Raw genomic sequence first — 17882 nt, 5'->3', positions numbered from 1 at the left:
ACAAGTGTGTGCCACCACACCTGGCTAATTTTTTAATTCTGTGTAAAGATGAGGTCTCACTATTTTGCCCGGTCTGGTCTCGAATTCCTGGGCTCAAGCGATCCTCCCACTTTGGCCTCCCAAAGTGTTGAGATTATAGACGTGAGCCACCTTGCCCAGCCTTAGGTGTATATTTTGATGAATATGGACAAATATGTACAGCTGTGTGACTACTTCTCCAAGCAAGATACGAAAGACTGCCATCATCCCAAAATGTGCCACGTTGCCCCATCCAAGTCAACTTCTCCCAGCCCCGTGGAGTGTCTGTTAAGGTACCATAGCTCTTACCACACCATAGTTGGCCCTTGAACAACAGGGTTTGAACCGCACAGGTCCACTTGCAGATTTTCTTTCACCTCGGCAACCCCTGAGACAGCAAAACCAACCCCTTCTCTTTCTCCTCCTCCTCAGCTACTCAACGTGAAGATGCAGATGAAGACCTTTTGATAATCCACTTCCACTTAATGAATAGTCAATATATCTTCCTGGCCAGGCGCAGTGGCTCATGCCTGTAATCCCAGCACTTTGGGAGGCTGAGGTGGGTGGATCACCTGAGGGCAGGAGTTCGAGACCAGCCTGGCCAGCATGGTGAAACCCTGTCTCTACTAAAAACACAAAAAATTAGCCGAGTGTTGTGGCACATATTTGTGGTCCCAGGTACTTGGGAGACTGAGGCAGGAGGATCACTTGAGCCCAAGAGGTTGAGGCTGCAGTGAGCCGTGATCACACCATAAAAATTAGCTTGGTGTGGCAGTGGGCGCCTATAGTCCCAGCCACTCAGGAGGCTGAGGCAGGAGAATCGCTTGAACCCGGGAGGCGAAGGTTGCAGTGAGCCAAGATCGTGCCACTGCACTCCAGCCTGGGTGACACAGAGAGAGACTCTATCTCCAAAAAAAAAAAAAAAAAAAGTTATACACGGATGTTGACTGTGTGGGGGGCAGTACCCCTAACGCCTGCGTGGTTCAAGGGTCAACTGTACGCTGAAGCCATCTTTTGACCGTCTGTGCTCTCCACCATCTATCTTTTGTTGTTATTCCCCTTTTTCATGTACAGTACAATTCCCTTTTTTGGTGTACAGTTCTATGTTCTGACACACAGTCATGTAACCACTTCCACAACCGTCTGTCTCGATCTCCTCAGAGAAGACGACTTCTGACTACATTTGGATCTGGAAGTCTTGGCCCTGAGACCAGCCGGCTCTGCGCTTCCCGGGGGGAGCCTGGGCGCCTTCTTCACCCTCTGTTCCTCCTCCACTTTCTCTTCTATAAAATGCCAGTGACAAGAATATCCACCTCACAGAGTGGGTGTGAGGACTAAGTGACATAATAAGATAAAAAGCGCTTCAATGATCCATGCAAATGTTATTTGTAACTAGTCCTCAGAGAGTCCTCAGACCCATTAGGCCATCGTGAAGGGAAGTGGGTGAGGGGCGGGGAGGAATGGGAGCTGGGGTACGAGGGTGCGGGGGCACCATGGCAGGGCTCCAGCACGGCTCGCCAGCTGAACAGGGAGCGCCACGATCCCTTTCTTCCCTAAATGCAACTCGAAGCCTCAGGTGTTGTGCGTCACTAACCCTGCCAAGGAGGAAGATTCTAAAGCTCAGGGGAACAAAGTGAGGCCATCTAGGGCCACAGGGACATCCTAACCCCAGGTTCTCCATATGAAAGGAACCGAGCTCCATGCAGCTCACATGATCTGACCTAATGAAAGGACATACCTGGCTTCCTCCACTACAGCCATGGCAGCAGCCTTCTTCACCATGTCTCCCACCCACAACCAACTCTTCACTCATTCCTCCCAAAGACGGAGCATAAAGAGCAAAGACATTAAGTGAAAGGTCATTGCCAAAATGCAAAAAGGAAGGAAGAAAGGAAGGAAGGAAGGAAGGAGAGAGAGACAGAGAGAGAGAGAGAGAGGAGAGAGAGACAGAGAGAGAAAGAGAGAGAGAGAAAGAAAGAAAGAGAGAGAGAGAAAGAAAGAAAAGAGGCAGAGAGAAATTTGGATCAAAAGTACACTATTCCACTATTCTAGCCGGGTGCGGTGGCTCATGCCTGTAATCTCAACCCTTTGGAAGGCCCAAATGGGCAGATAACTTGAGATCAGGAGTTTGAGGCCAGCCTGACCAACATGGCGAAACCCCATCTCTACTAAAAATACAAAAATTTGCCAGGCGTGGTGGCACATGCCTGTAGTCCATACTACTGAGGCAGGAGAATCACCTGAACCTGGGAGGCAGAGGCTGCAGTGAGCCGAGATCGTGCCCCTGCACTCCAGCCTGAGCAACAGAGTGAAATTCCATCTAAAAAAAAAAAAAAAAAGAAAAGAAAAGAAAAAAGAAAAAAGTACATGATTCTTTGTCTCTGTGGAGAACTTCATGTGGAAAGCATATTCTCTCCAACATTTAGAAGGCAACCAAAAAAACGGTGACCCAGCTTTTAAGTTTCTTCTCTCTCTCTCTCTTTTTTTTAGACAGCATCTCTGTTGTCCAGGCTGGAATGCAGTGGCACAATCTCGGCTCATTGCAACCTCTGCCTCCTGGGTTCAAGCGATTCTCCTGCCTCAGCCTCCCTAGTAGCTGGGATTACAGGCATGCACCACCACGTCCAGCTAATTTTGTATTTTTAGTAGAGACAGGGTTGCACCATGTTGACCAGGCTGGTCTTGAACTCCTGACCTCAGGTGATCTGCCTGCCTCAGCCTCCCAAAGTGTTAGGATTACAGATGTCAGCCAATGCGACTGGTCAGTTTCTTCTATTTTGCCTCCTATGCGCCATTCCTTTATTGTGTTGTTTTTGCTTTTTCCCTGATTATTAGAGTTATTAACCAAAGCCCTGTCCAGCAAGCAAAGCCATGATCACTATAGAGAGATGGGAAGGTACAGTTTGGTTTTTCTTAGTTACTGTGGGGAAATGGTGAATAATTGAAAGTGTGTTTTTGAATTTTTTTTTTTTTTTTTTGAGGCAGAGTCTTGCTCTGTCTCCCAGGCTGGAGTGCAGTGGCACAACCTCAGCTCACTACAAGCTCTGCCCCCTGGGTTCACACCATTCCCCTGCCTCAGCCTCCCGAGTAACTGGGACTACAGGCACCCACCACCACACCCAGCTGATTTTTTTGTATTTTTAATAGAGACGGGGTTTCACCATGTTAGCCAGGATGGTCTTGATCCCCTGACCTCATGATCCGCCCGCCTCGGCCTCCCAAAGTGCTGGGATTATAGGCGTGAGCCACTGCGCCCAGCCGTTTTTACATTTTTTAAGACAAAAATTGTCTAGGAAAGTTGAATATGGGTATTTATTAAACAGGGGCTGAGGGTCCGACACCCCAGTCAGGGGTTGGGAAACAATGATAGGGTGGATAGGGCCAAGCGGGGAGGGATGTCAGGTCCGCCCCAACCAGGGAGGCAAGGGCAGGGCTTGAAGCCACCAGGCGCCCTTGAGACATTCTGGAAGAAGCCTGGGGCTGCTCTTCCCTCCCTTGCGGTGGGCCAGGCTTTTCTACTATTCCTTATCAGAGCCAATAATCATCACAATGACAGTGACAGCCAGAGAAACAGCCATTTCTAGTGCTTGCCGCCTATCCCAGTGAAAAAGGTATTATTATCACACCCGTTTTGCAGAAGGAGAAACCAGGCAAAGAGGTTAAATAACTTACCCCAGATCTCACAGCTGGTAAGTGGGGGAGGTCCTGGTGGTTCAAGTCGAATGACTGTGACGCCAGTGCTTTGACCCAGAGTCCAAAGCAGAAAGCCACTCGGGGTGAGGGTCGACCAAGACTCACAAGGTCCCTTCACTATGCTGTAATTGTGAAGGCCAGCAGGTCTGAGACACAATGGAAGGGATAGGAAATGCCACCTGCAATCCCAGCACTTTGGGAGGCTGAGGCGGGCGGATCACCTGAGGTCAGGAGTTCGAGACCAGCCTGGCCAACATGGTGAAACCCCGTCTCTACTAAAACTACAAAAACTAGCCAGTGGTGGTGGTGCACGCCTGTAATCCCAGCTACTCGGGAGGCTGAAGCAGGAGAATCTCTTCAGCCCAGGAGGTGGAGGTTTCAGTGAGCTGAGATGATGCCACTGCACTCCAGCCAAGGCGAGAGAGTGAGACTCTGTTTAAAAAAAAATAAAAAGAACCACCCTAGATTGGGCTCTTCATGGAAATAAAGAGTGAATATCCCAAATTTGTCCCTGGAGATGGGCAATATGATATTAACAACTACAAGCCCAACTACAGGAGGAATGTGTGTTCCAGAGCACTCAGTGCCGCACCAATGAAAGGTAAACTGTAAGCACGGGCAGGAGTAGAGCAAAAAGGCGCTGAAGGGTGAGGCTGTGTGCCACTCCTTGGGCTGGCTCCAGCTGACAGGGTTGTCCACAGTAGAAAATGTGCCTGTGGGCAGTGGGGTCGGCCCCCAGCCCCACGTGGGAGGATGAACAACCCTCGGCACCATGCCACGCGCTTTGCTCAGATTCCCCTTCAGGAAATTACTGATTTGGTTTCTTAGGAATTGGCAGCAAATATGTACCAAATGACACACATGGTATTACCACCCCCTGCTCCTACCCCGCTGCCCTCCAGAGAAGGTGGGAAGGTCCACCTACCATAAGCAGGTTGGTGACCAGGCCTTGAGCAATCTGTCTTATAAGAATCAGGCTCAAGACTGGGCGCGGCGGCTCACGCCTATAATCTCAGCAGTTTGGGAGGCAGAGGCAGGTGGATCACTTGAGGTCAGGAGTTTGAGACCACCCTGGCCATCATGGTAAAACCCCATCTCTACTAAAAATACAAAAATTAGCCAGGCGTGGTGGCACGCACCTGTAATCCCAGGTACTCGGAAGGCTGAGGCAGGAGAATCACTTAAACCCAGGAGGCGGAGGTTACAGTGAGCCAGGATCGCACCACTGCACTCAAGAGCAAAACTCCATCTCAAAAAAATAAAAATAAAAATGAAAGGAATCAGGCTCATGGGAATAAATTCCTCAGGGCCTGGTCCCCTTGGGTGAGAAACTGCCCTCAAGGGCAGTCCAGGAGCCCACCGAGAGCTGGATAGGCAGCTGTCGCAGTCTTCCACTACCAGATCTGACTCAGCCGACACCAAACTACACTTCCTGGAGATCAGTCCTGAAGTGACATGTGAACAACAAACCCTAGACATGGAAATCTTGCGAAAGTTCAAGTCCAGTTGCTTATGTTGGGGTTTTGAATGGAGCTCAAGAGAGGGGTAGATTTCTTCTGAAACAAGTCATTTACTTTCCTGTCTACAAGAAGGAAAGTGTTGTGGAGGAGACGAAGGGGAAAAGGAAAGAAACAGTTTCATTTCTAATCAAAGTGAATTCCTTAGGAACCACAAAGAGGAATTTCCTAGAAGAAAGGACTGAAAACCTGCTCAGAAGAAGGAAGACAGGAAATGGCAAGGAGGGGAAAGGAGAGAGGGGATGGGCCTGCTGAAACAACAACAGCAAGTAAATAAAATGCAAGTGACACATAAATAAAATCAATAAATTAAGAGTAGACAAGACTGGGCGCGGTAGCTCACATCTGTAATCCTAGCACTTTGGGAGGCCGAGGTGGGCAGATCACTTGAGTTCAGGAGTTGGAGACCAGCCTGGCCAACATGGTGAAACCCCATCTCTACAAAAATACAAAAATTAGCCGGGTGTGGTAGTGAGCTCCTGTAATCCCAGCTACTTGGGAGGCTAAGGCAGGAGAATCACTTGAGCCTAGGAGGCAGGGGATGCAGTGAGCTGATACTGTGCCACTGCACTTCAGCCTGGGCAACAGAACGAGACTCTCTCTCAAGAAAAAATAAAAATAAAAATACAAAAATTAAGAGTAGACAAATGAGCCAAGCGTGGTGGCTCACGCCTGTAATCCCAGCACTTTGGAAGGCCGAGGTGGGCAGATCACCTGAGGTCGGGAGTTCAAGACCAGCCTGGCCAATATGGAGAAACCCCATCTCTACTAAAAATGCAAAAATTAGCTGGGCATGGTGGCGCATGCCTGTAACCCCAGCTACTCGGGAAAGCTGAGGCAGGAGAATCACTTGAACCTGGAAGGCAGAGGTTGCGGTGAGCTGAGATTGCACCATTGCACTCCGGCCTGGGCAACAAGAGCAAAACTCTGTCTCAAAAAAAAAGAAAGAAAAAAAAGTAGACAAATGCCCTACAGAAAAGGAATAGTACAATATTCTGCAATATTATTCAGCATTTTATAATTTGAAATATTCTTAACAATAATCCTTTCACAATGAGGAAAAAGAGCTAGTTGATTACGCAGAAAAGAGATGAAAAAAGGATAATGAAGAAACTTGGTCTGATTCATTCATAGTTCAAAGATCAGAGATGGTCTGCCAAGATTAAATGTAATAAAGAAATAACTAGCATCTGCACAGTGCTTTGTAGTTTAAAGTGCCTCTACATATTACCCACCCCTCCCCCAACCAGGTAACACAGTCACACTCCCGTGCCCTTGTTTGCCAGTTAGAACTGTGGGAAGCAGTCCCTCAACTGGCCCCACGGCCCCACCTTGGCTAGGCTTAAGTCTCCCCAATGCAAGAGCATCAGTCGTGCAAAACATCATCAGACAGACACTGCTTCCTGCTTCCTAACGGCCAATCTACCCAGCACAGGCTACCTGGGACAATCATGGGTCCCGGCAGGAAGCAGGGGCGGGTTACAGATGTCCCATGCTGAGGGCCCCCCCGACACACATTGGCTGCTCCACGTGTTGGATTCTAAGCCCCCTTCCTTTTTGATTCTACACACTCTCCCCAGGCAACCCCTCAGCCTCCCTACAGTTTTAGGTGCCACTTAAATGCCGATGATTCTCAAATCTGCAACTCTAGATCTTTCTTCTCCAGATCTTGAGTACAAGGTCTGGTATACAGAAGGTGTTCAATAACTTTCCACTGAATAATCTGAAAGTTCCACTTGGATGTCCCACGGGCAACTCAAACCAAACTCATCTTCTTCATCCCCTACGTCCATCCTGGTGGGTGGCCCTCATGGTGCCATGCCTGGACTCCCTCACCAGCCTCCTGCACCACGCCAACTTCATTCAGGTCCACCAAGATGATCCCCCTAAATGCAAACCCAATCCTATCTGATGTTTCTGAAGCTTGTGCACATGCAAATCTCTACCTCCCGGGAAAGGAATACAAACATCAGAGCCAAGCTGCCAACCTAAGCTGAGGAGAGAAAGGGGCAGGAATGGTGCTGGGGTCCATGATTAAGCCACACTCCTGTCACCTAGGGCAATGTCCTGGACACAGGGGCCGCTGCATGCTTGAGAAGGTAAGAGAATGACTTCTCACCCAAATAAGGCAAGGCAAAGTCTATACAGATGAATTCTGAGCGACCATTTCTCTCTGTACAATGCAGTTTCTGAAACTTTCTAAAAATCTTAGAAATGATGTATTGGATCCTACAGAGAATCAATACCTTAATGGAGTTAAAAACACTGGGCTCTGGGCCACATTTCTAACTTTTGAAGCATTCTATGGTCACAGAGTATTTTGGACCCTACCCAATCTCATGGCTTTAATTAGTTCCTTCTCCCCATCATCCCCCATGTGCCTCCTGGTTTCTCAGACAGCCTCAGAAGACAGCTGCTATCAATTCATTCCCTCCGTTACACACGCTACTCAAACATCAAAAGATAGAATCAATTTCCTCTTGCACCTGAGTTAGCCTTGACTTCTTGTAGCCGATAGTGATGAGCCTAACCTTTAAAAACTGTGATAGCTTCCACCTTCTCTCTGAGACCACCATGCTGTGACGAAGCCCAAGTTAGCCACATGGAGAGGTCAGGAGGAGGAGCTCTGAGGCTCCAGACATGAGTAAAGGCTTCTTAGAACTTGCCAGCATAGCTGGCAACTGAATGCTGCAGGTGAATGAAACAGCGCAGGTGGACAAATGAGTGACCCCAGCCCATGCCACATGAAGCACAAAAACCACCCAGCTGAACAGTCAACCCACAGGATCATGAGAAACAATAAACTGTCATTCTTTTTTTATTCTTTTTTGAGACCGGTCTTGCTCTGTCACCCAGGCTGGAGTGCAGCGTCACGATCATGGCTCATCGCAGCATCTGGGGCTCATAATCCTCCCACCTCAGCCTTCTGAGTAGCTGGGACTACTGGCACATGCTACCATGCCTGGCTGATTTTTGTACCATTTGTAGAGACAGAGTTTTGCCATGTTGCCCAGGTTTAAACTGTTACTCTTTTAAGCCCCCAAATTTTGGGGCTGTTTGTTACACAGCAGTGGATAACTAAAACACATGGTGAATAAATGGACATATATTCAGTAACACCGAGTAATGAGCCATCTCACATTACTGAATTTCCAAATATAATCCTTATTTGTTCAAACTTGTGTTATCCATTCCCGAGGAAAATGTTTTTAGATACTACACTACACTTTATACTAAATGCAATTTAATATTTCCTTTCTTTTTTTTTTTTTTTTTTGTGAGACAGAGTCTCCCTCTGTCACCAGGCACAATCTCAGCTCACTGTACTCTCTGCCTCCCGAGTTCAAGCAATTCTCCTGCCTCAGCCTCCCCAGTAGCTGGGACTACAGGCGTGCACCACCACGCCTGGCTGATTTTTTGTATTTTAATAGAGATAGGGTTTCACCATGTTGGCCAGGATGGTCTCCATCTCCTGACCTCGTGATCCACCCACCTCGGCCTCCCAAAGTGCTGGGATTACAGGTGTGAGCCACCGCGCCTGGCCTTAATATTTTCTTGATGAGTTGGTCACCATTATGCACATCAGTTACTATGCTGTCCTATAATGTAACAACGCCTCCTACACCCACAGAAGGTGCATATGAGGGCTGTTGGTTGCAACACTCAACACCCAAGACATCTTTGTTCCTTGAAGATGCCCCGAAAAACACCTCCTCATCCCCCAAATTGCTCCTTCTAACGCTTGTGGGTTGAGAAACCAAAACCCTAACCCCATTGGAACTATCTCAACAGGCTCCGAGGGAAGATATAAGGGGTTCTTTTTTTTTTTTTTTTTGAGATGGGGTCTCACTGTTCCCCAGGCTGCAGTGGGGTGGTATGATCAAAGCTCACTGTAACTTCAAACTCCTGGGCTCAAGCCATCCCCCTCCCCAGCCTCCTGTACAAGACACACACCATCAGACTGGGCGCTGTGGTTCATGCCTGTAATCCCAGCACTTTGGTAGGCCGAGGCGGGTGGATCACCTGAGGTCAGGAGTTCGAGACCAGCCTGGTTACTGTGGTGAAAACCCACCTCTACTTAAAATACAAAAAAAAAATTAGCCAGGCATGGTGGTGGGTGCCTGAAATCCCAGCTACTTGGGAGGCTGAGGCAGGAGAATTGCTTGAACCTGGGAAGCGGAGGCTCCAGTGAGCCAAGATAGCGTCATTGCACTCCAGCCTGGGCGACAGACTCAAACACACACACACACACACACACACCACCAAGCCCAGCTGAATTTTTTTTGGTGGTTGTGTACGTGTGTGTGTGTGTGTGTGTGTGTGTGTGTATGAAGATGGGGTCTCATTATGTTGCCCAGGCTGGTCTTGAACTCCTGGCCTCAAGTGATATTCCTGCCTCAGCCTCCCAAAGTGCTGGGATTCCAGGCATGAGCTACTGGTCACCGCCTAATGGGTTCTTTTATGACGCCAGTGAGAAGGAACTCCAAAATCCTACTGACCTGGGCTCCAATCCTGCTCTGCCTCTTACTAGGCATGTGGCCCTGGACAAGTCATTTCAGTTGTCACCCATTTCGGTTTCCTGATCTGTAAAATGGAAATAATATTTGCCTCTTGCCAGAAGGCACTAAACTGTGACAGAGCAAGAGCTCAGTAAACACAGCCACCTCCTCACTGTCCCTGCTCATGGGCCTCGACCTACGCACAATGTGTCTCTGAGTCTCCGTGTTGGTGATAGCACATACCCGTGGAATCTATTATCAAGAACGTGTAATTTGGTGATGGCTGGGCGTGGTGGCTCACACCTGTAATCCAGCACTTTAGGAGGCCGAGGTGGGTGAACCGCCTGAGCTCAGGAGTTCAAGCCCAGCCTGGGCAACATGGTGAAACTCTGTCTCTATTTGAAAAAAAAAAAAAAAGGAAGAAGAAAAAGAAAAAAAGAAAAAAACAAAGAGAATGTGTAATTTGGTGGGGGGGGGGCAGCCAGGGGCAGAGGGTGGTGTTGGAATATTTATCCAGCATTAGACCACCCTCGTGGGATTTGCTGTTTGTTTATGAAGAAACTGCAGAATGCCAATAACCCTGGCATCCCAGCCATTCCATCTGACGGAGGGTTTACCCAGAAGGCTGGGCAGACCAAGCCCAGGAGTGAGCATGCGTGTGTGTGTGTGTGTGTGTGTGTGTGTGTGTGTGTGTGCCTGCATGCGCATATAAAACTACCCAGTTACCCACCCCTGGCCCAGCCCTGGGCTTCCGTTTCCTCTCTAGAAAAACTCGCTGACTATATAAGCGCTGATTTAAAATAATAAACACGAGGAGTCCAATGTTCACAGCAAAATGTCAGGGAAATAATGTGGATGAAAGGTGGGGCCTAAATTGCATATGCATGATGATGACAAACTGGGAAAGCTCTGTTTACACACAGATCGGGGTCAGAAAAGGCCACAGAAAGCTGCGACGGGGAAAGGATGGAGGGGTTGATTTTCTGCAAAGTTGTTTACATGTTCAATGGCTGATTATTCCTCCTCACATGCAGCTGAATCTGACGGCCCTGCAGTCCCCTTCTACGCACGTCATCATTGTTCTGGTCCCTGGACCCTCTACTGATGCCCATCTGCATACTCTCCACGGAGGGATGACGGCTTCTTTCCCGTCCCGGGTCAGTGGAGGAGCCCAGGGCCAAAGAGCCAGGACTGGCTTGAGTTTGCCTCCTCTTGCTCTGTGTCCTGCACACCTCTCCCTGCAGCCTGCTTCCTGAAGGCTGAAAGCCCCCAGGCCTGCTGCTTCCTGCCCACTGCACCTCACACCAGCTCCTGTCCCAATTCAGCCCCCTGCCTTTCTCAAGTACTCCTGGCCACGTGCCCACAGGGAACATCGTCATGGGCTTCTCCCTTCTTTGCATCCAATTCCCATGGGGAGAAGGGGGTGCCTCCTGTTATACCTTAGAGACTGCCATCTCTTGGCACTGTTCAGCTACGTTGCTTAGCAAAGACATTTGGGGGCAGCCAGAAAAGTAGGAGGCCCAGATGCCTGGGTTCCAGAGAAAGAGAGGCTTTCAGGAAAGTCCCCCAACCCACCTTTCTCACTCATCAGTGACCCCTCCCCTGTAATCCATCCCACTACCTCCTCTCAACCTCACTGAGCCTCAGTCCCCTTATCTGTGAAATGGAGCCAGTAACATCCAGGATTAAATGGGATGAGGTGCATGCAACAGCTACCTGCCGTCTGCAGACAGGGTGTCTCTGGAAGCCTCAGCTTCCTCTCACCCTCCCTACGGCAGCTCCCTCCAGCCCCTAGGAGCAAATGTTCCTTTGCTGGGTGAATGATTGCTGTGTAATTTGCAGGTGTGAAAGAAACTGCACATCCACAGCTTCCTCATGTTTTACTTGGTGGAAAAAGGTCTTAACAGGCTCTTCATTCCATGAGAGAATTTTGCTCCCAAATAGCCTTTCTGCTCTGAAGTAAGGGTACAAAATATTTGTCAGCAGTTCCTAGTCCCTACTTTGCCAAATGCTAAAGGCACGCCCCCCCCCACACACACACACACCACCCCCAACCATCCTGGCTGCCTTCCCCATTGTCCGCACTCATTGGCCGCTGGTCCTGCAGGTCCTGGTCCTGAGCCCAGCCCCCTCCTTCCTCCTCACCCAGCCCAGGGGCAGTTTAGGGCAGTAAAGGGCAAGTTATTCCGTAACAGGTCCTGGGGCAGGACCCAGGCCAGGGGAGCGAAATGGGCAAACACTGCCAGCCTCAGCTCCTGCTGATCCATCTGTCCTCCCTTCCGGCTGCTCTGGGCCTGTGTTGCCTCCTGGGATGGGGGACCCATGGAGCAGCAATCAGTGCTCCATGGAACACAGACAAATGAGCCCTGGGCTGGGAGTCAACGCCTGGGCTCCCGTCCTGTTTCTGCCACCAAAGTGATGGGTGACAGTGAACCAGTTATCACCCATCTCTGTTTTGTCCTCTGTTCCCTCCTCTGGACAGTGGCTCACACCTGTAATCCCAGCACTTTGGGAGGCTAAGGCAGGTGGATTACCTGAGGTCAGGAGTTCGAGACCAGCCTGGCCAACATGGTGAAATCCTGTCTCTACTAGAAATACAAAAAAATTAGCCAGACGTGGTGGTGGCCATCTGTAATCCCAGGTACTTGGGAGGCTGAGGCAGGAGAATCACTTGAACCCGGGAGGAGGAGGTTGCAGTGAGCCAAGACTGTGCCATTGCACTCCAGCCTCGGAAATAAGAATGAAACTCTGTCTCAAAAAAAAAAAAAAAAAAAAGGAATGGGGGACAGGCAGGGGCTAGAGGATGGGTCGTAAGAACCATTGGCTAGGTCCCTGCCCACCCAAGGTGGCTCTCAGAACATCCTCCCCGCCCCAGCACAGCCTGAGTGTCAGATGGCCTCATCCTCCTTATCCCCTGACCTTGCAGGCTGCAAGGCCCATGCTGCTCGGCAATATTCACTCATTAACTCATTGGTGGGGCCCCAGCCCCACCCCATCCCACACTCCCTGATCACCTGCTCTTCCTGTCAGAACCCCACCCGCTGGCCTCCTGAGAGGAGCCCAGGACAGGTTGTCTGGCTGGCCTCTGACCTCTCAGGCTGCCAACAGCCCCATGTGTACCTTCTGTCCTTCCCCACAGAGCTGCACATGGGCATGGGGGGATAAGGGCTGCAGAGGAAGAAGACTTTTGACACTGGCAATGCTTCTTCATGCTGCCAGTGACAGCAGCAACAAAACCACAAAACTCACAAGACCCCAGAAATCCAGGTGTCTATTTCGAACTGGGAAACTGCGTTCATCCCCCACTGACCCTGGAGGGAGTCCCCAGCCAGAGCCGACAGGGGATGGGAGAGAGAAAGACAAGGGCAAGCACATGGGTAGGAGAAAGGCGGAGCCTGGGGTCTGGAGAAAGTTCTGGGACCTACCCTGACCAGAAGGGGCCTGGTCCCCTGGTTCTTGCATCCTATCCTCCAGCCCTTGCCCCCGATCCTTGATGGGGCCCACATCCCAGGAGGCAACGGCAGCAGGGGAGATGAATGACGCCTCACTCCAGGGCTCAGGGGACACCGCTGTCCCGGGTGTCCCTCCCCACAGCAACACAGGCTGCTGCAGCTTGTGTTTTTTGTTGTTTTTGTTTTTGTTTTTGTTTGATGGAGTCTCGCTCTGTCGCCCAGGCTGGAGTGCAGTGGTGTGATCTCAGCTCACTGCAATCTCTGCCTCCTAGGTTCAAGTGATTCTCCTGCCTCAGTCTCCTGTGTAGCTGGGATTATAAGCACGCCCCATCACACCTGGCTAATTTTTGTATTTTTAGTAGAGACGGGGTTTCGCCATGTTGGCCAGGCTGGTCTTGAACTCCTGACCTCAGGTGATCCGCCTGCCTCAGCCTGCCAAAGTTCTGGGATTACAGGCATGAGCCACCATGCCCGGCCCCGTTTCCACCATCTTCAGAGGCCAAATGCCGGGATGCTGTGAGTTGAGGAAGACTCTGGTGGGTGGGCCTGGGAACCCAGGCACCTTTTAAAAAGTCACATTAGTCCCAAACCAGTGACTCAGAAGCTTCTGGAACACAGCCCACTGTAAGCTGGGGCCTCCTGCCTTCGATCTCAGGCTCCCAATCGGACCTTGAGAGCTCTCTGCCCCTCCTGCTCTGTTCCCAAAGCTGCCTCTCAGGCACTGCTTCCATGCCAAGGTCAGGCTCCCCTGGGATGCTAATATTTTTATTCTTGATTTCTATCTTTTTTTTTCCTGTTTTCTAAGTTTTAGGGTTTTATGTCTTAGCAATACCCAAAGGAGAACAATCACGAGTTCAGAAGTGATCTCCGAGTAGCCACGTGGTGGGGCACCCGGGCCCCGGCCCAGCCCTGTGGCCACACCTTCTCAGTCCTTTTCCCTGGAAGCTCCAGGAGCCTCAAAATAAGCTCCTTGTCCACCTGAGGAGATGGAGCTAGAGAGACCAGTCATCCTCAGACCTCAGACCTTAGAACCTGGGATGCCCGGGCATGGTGGCTCACGCCTGTAATCCCAGCACTTTGGGAGGCCGAGGCGGGCGGATTACGAGGTCAAGAGATCGAGACTATCCTGGCCAACATGGTGAAACCTTGTCTCTACTAAAAATACAAAAATTAGCCAGGCGTGGAGGCGCGTGCCTGTAATCGCAGCTACTCAGGAGGCTAAGGCAGAAGAATAGCTTGAACCTGCGAGGCGGAGGTTGCAGTGAGCTGAGATCGCGCCATTGCACTCCAGCCTGGCAACAAAGCGAGACTCCGTCTCAAAAAAAAAAGAACCTGGGACTGGCTAATGCATGGCCTGAAGAGACAAGACTGATGTTTCCACCTAGTCAATGACCAGAAACTCACAGCCCCCTCTACAGAGATTTGGGGTGGGGACGGCAGGGCAGCACATAGCCACTGTCTCCAGGAGGTGGGGTGGGAAGCAAAGCTCCTGCTCTCAGGCAGCTCTCAGTGCTCCAAGGAACATACACAAATGAGCCCTGGGCTGGGGGTCAATGCCTGGGCTCCCATCCTGTTTCTGCCACCAAAGTGCTGGGTGACAGTGAACCAGTTATCACCCATCTCTGTTTCCTCCTCTGTAAAATAGGTAGTCTGGGCTAGATGCCCTGCCAGGCCCTGCCTATGTTAACATCCTCTACCCATTTCTAGAACAAATCAGCAGGATGAGGCATGAGTGGAGAAATTAGCAGAGAAGTGGAAGATTCTGTCTGTCCACACTGGGCCTGCACATAGCAGCTGGTCTCCAGGACCCAGGCACTGACCTGCATGGCTGCTAGAGGCTCACATCAGTCAGCAAGGATTCTGGGCACGCCCTGCCTCTCCTGACACCCAGAAGGTCACTGCTTCAGAGCTGACTCTACCCCAGCCCCACTAACCACAGAACAGAGCTGGCGTGGGAGTTAAGACATCTCTACCAGACAGAGCACTGCAGGGGCAGGAAGTGGGGGAGCCCTCTTGACCATCATTGGCACGAGGCTGGCAGGCTGGGCACCAAACCCAGATGCAGACATCTCCGCCTCATTCTCTGGTCACCGGCTTGCTGGCTCCCCAGGGACACACACTGCCTACTGTCCCTCAGGTCCCCTGGTCTCTGCAGCCCCTGAGGGCCTGGCACTTGGTGGGAACACAATACTATAATAGTTAAGCTGAGGCCGAAATTCCACCCCTTCCAGTAGAACGCGTGCTCCAGGACCAGCAGAATGCGTGCTTTAGGACCAGGAGACCCTACGTCACAGTGGCCGGCATGACTGTCCCCATTTGCATCCCCACACCACACCTTCAGTGGGGAGACCACCATTCTCCACTTCATAGAACTCCCCAGGCACCCCGAGCTCCCAGAGGCAGGAAATATGACAACTGTGTCTTCCCTGTGTGCAGCCCTTCACGTATCCTAATGCGCTTTCCCCCACATCTCCTGCGATCCTGACAACAACCGTGTCACGCAGGCAGGGCGGATGTTATCCCCATTTGACAAAGGGGCACTGAGTCCACACAGCTAGTCAGTGCTGGGGAGAGATGGGAATCGAGGAGCCCTCTTCCCAAGGGAGGTCCTCCTTGCCAGGGTCACTGACAGGGAATGGCCAGGACAATGCTGCCTCAAGACCAGCCCTGGGTGGGCCTTCCTGTCACACACTTAGACTGGGCACAGGTGAAGAGTGGCCCTGAGGCCCAATGCCCTGACATCCTCCTTTCCCTGGGGCCAAGCACAGGCAGACTCCGGGTAATGGCACAGGCGTGAAAAGGCAGGGACTAGGGAGAGAGGTGAGAGCCCCGGAGGCCCCCAGGACACATTTTGACTCAAAGGCAAAGCAAACAGCAACTCCAACAGGTCCCAAGTTGGTGAGAGCTGCTGGAGAGGACGCTGTGAGGGGACAGTGGGCAGGACTCACCTCCCGCAGCAGCTGCATCCCCTTGAGCTCCTCCTGCTGCTGCTGGGCCACGGTGACCCCCAGGACCAACGTGTGCACCACACAGGAGACCACGGAGATGATCACGATGGGGCTGAGGCTGAGGGGCAGCGTGATGAAGAAGGAGAAGACAAAGAAGACCTGCCAGCCCACCGTGTCACTAGCCGCGTGGGCACGCGCGAAGTTCAGGCCCAGGTAGGAGAAGATCTGGGCGGTTATGAGCAGCCACAGCACGTAGGGCACCACTCTGCGGGTGACCCGGTCCGGGAGCAGCCCCTTTTTGCAGAGCACGAAGAGGATGATGTCCAACACCAGTCCAATTCCAGCCACGGCGAGGGGAGCCAGCTTGTCGCTGGAGAAGACCACAGCACACATGACCACCACGTAGCAGTCAAAGAGGGCTGCAAAGACCACCAGCACCAGCAGGGTCTCGTGGCGCTGCCTTTTGAAGTAGGTCTGGTAGAGGTTCTCCAAGGACTCCGGCACGAAAGTCAGCCGCATGAAGCGAGGCAGGCACAGGCAGGAGCCCGAGTTCCGGACCGAGATTTCATGGGTCCGGCCCACCCCGCGGTCAGGGTCGGAGGGCAGGCTGACGGAGTACTCGGCTGAGTACTCGGCCGAGTATTCGGGCTCGGAGAAGCCCTGGTTCCTCGGCATACTGGCTGGTGTCTGCTACTGGCCCTAGAGAAGTGGACTGGGAACGGAGGAAGAGCTCTGGACTGGGCCTCCTCTCAGGGCTGAGACCTGGGGAGGGGTGAGGGCCTCTTCTTGTCTGGGGCGGAGGGGAGGCCACCTCCAGCAGGAACGCAGAGCGGGTTTCCAGAGCACAGGTAGCACTGATCAGCTAGAACTGAAAAGGGCATTGCTGAGTAGAAGCACCTCTTCCCTCCTACCTTGCGGTTTCCCCATGACCCGCCCTAACCCTCATAAAAGGATCTCTGCTGCAAGAGCCTCCCAACCCAGGGCCTTCCCTGCCACCCCCGGCTCACACCACCGCCCACCGCACGCACACTTAGTACCGTCCACGCCAGACACTCAATTTCCTGTCCCTGGCTTGTAGAAGGGCCTAGCCGCCTTTCCATCCCTGGTAACCGGTTTCTCTCTGTCATCTCTTCTTTCTCAGTCCCTGACTTCCTCACCTAAATTCCCTCCAGGCCCAGTCCTTAGAAGCTGGAAATAAAATGTGCCGGAAAGAAATCAGGACCATCCTGGGGGATTCCTGAGCCTTCCTTCTGTTTACTTCCTTTTTCCACCAAGCCCTTGGAGACTCGGGCTCCAATCCGGCCCCCTTCCCACGCTCGGGGCGCTGTCTTCCCCCCCGGAAGCCTGGCCCTGCCCCTGCGTTTACCTGTGCGGGAACTCGGCCACCGCGTGCTCCGGGACGGTCCCCGCGCGGGCTGGGGCGGGAGAGCTCGGCGCGCCCGAGGGCTGCTCCCCGCAGAGCCGCGCCGCCCCGCCAGCGCCTCGGGGCCCGGCCGGAGCGCGATCTCCCGCCGTCAGGCCCGGGATCCGACCGGGAGAGGCGCAGGGCTGCCCCTCAGCATCCGCGGGCGCCCGGCCGCAGGGGGAAGGAGGAGGCGGCGACGAGGGCTGGGAGATCCGGGGGCGCCGGCCCAGCGCGCCCGCCCTGGGGCTGAGGCTCGGGGGCAGGGGCCGTGCGGGGGCCGGCAGGCGCGGGCGGCGGCGAGCGCGGCTCTCCGGACCCCTCCCCTGCACCCGCGGCGGCGGCAGCTGCTA

The 17882-nt window shown here is 52.3% G+C and overlaps 1 protein-coding gene across 6 annotated transcripts in view; it reads right to left on the bottom strand.

Annotated features, from left to right (window-relative positions):
* The window catches only part of ADCY3 (adenylate cyclase 3), a 101552-nt gene extending 83919 nt beyond the window's left edge, over positions 1-17633 (bottom strand). For all 6 annotated transcript variants that reach the window (XM_055377558.2, XM_055377559.2, XM_063696016.1 and 3 more), the window contains exons 1-2: positions 17494-17633; positions 16128-16995 (exon numbers count right to left, since the gene is read on the bottom strand). In XM_055377558.2, the coding sequence (XP_055233533.2) occupies positions 16128-16802 (675 nt within the window). In that variant the 5' untranslated portion in view covers positions 16803-16995; positions 17494-17633. The remainder of the gene's footprint in view (positions 1-16127; positions 16996-17493) is intronic.
* Positions 17634-17882: the final 249 nt, after the last annotated feature.

The sequence above is a fragment of the Gorilla gorilla genome, chromosome 12, assembly GCF_029281585.2.
Source record: "Gorilla gorilla gorilla isolate KB3781 chromosome 12, NHGRI_mGorGor1-v2.1_pri, whole genome shotgun sequence".
NCBI classification, from domain to species: Eukaryota; Metazoa; Chordata; class Mammalia; order Primates; family Hominidae; genus Gorilla; species Gorilla gorilla.
This window is presented reverse-complemented; position numbering and strand designations above follow the sequence as displayed.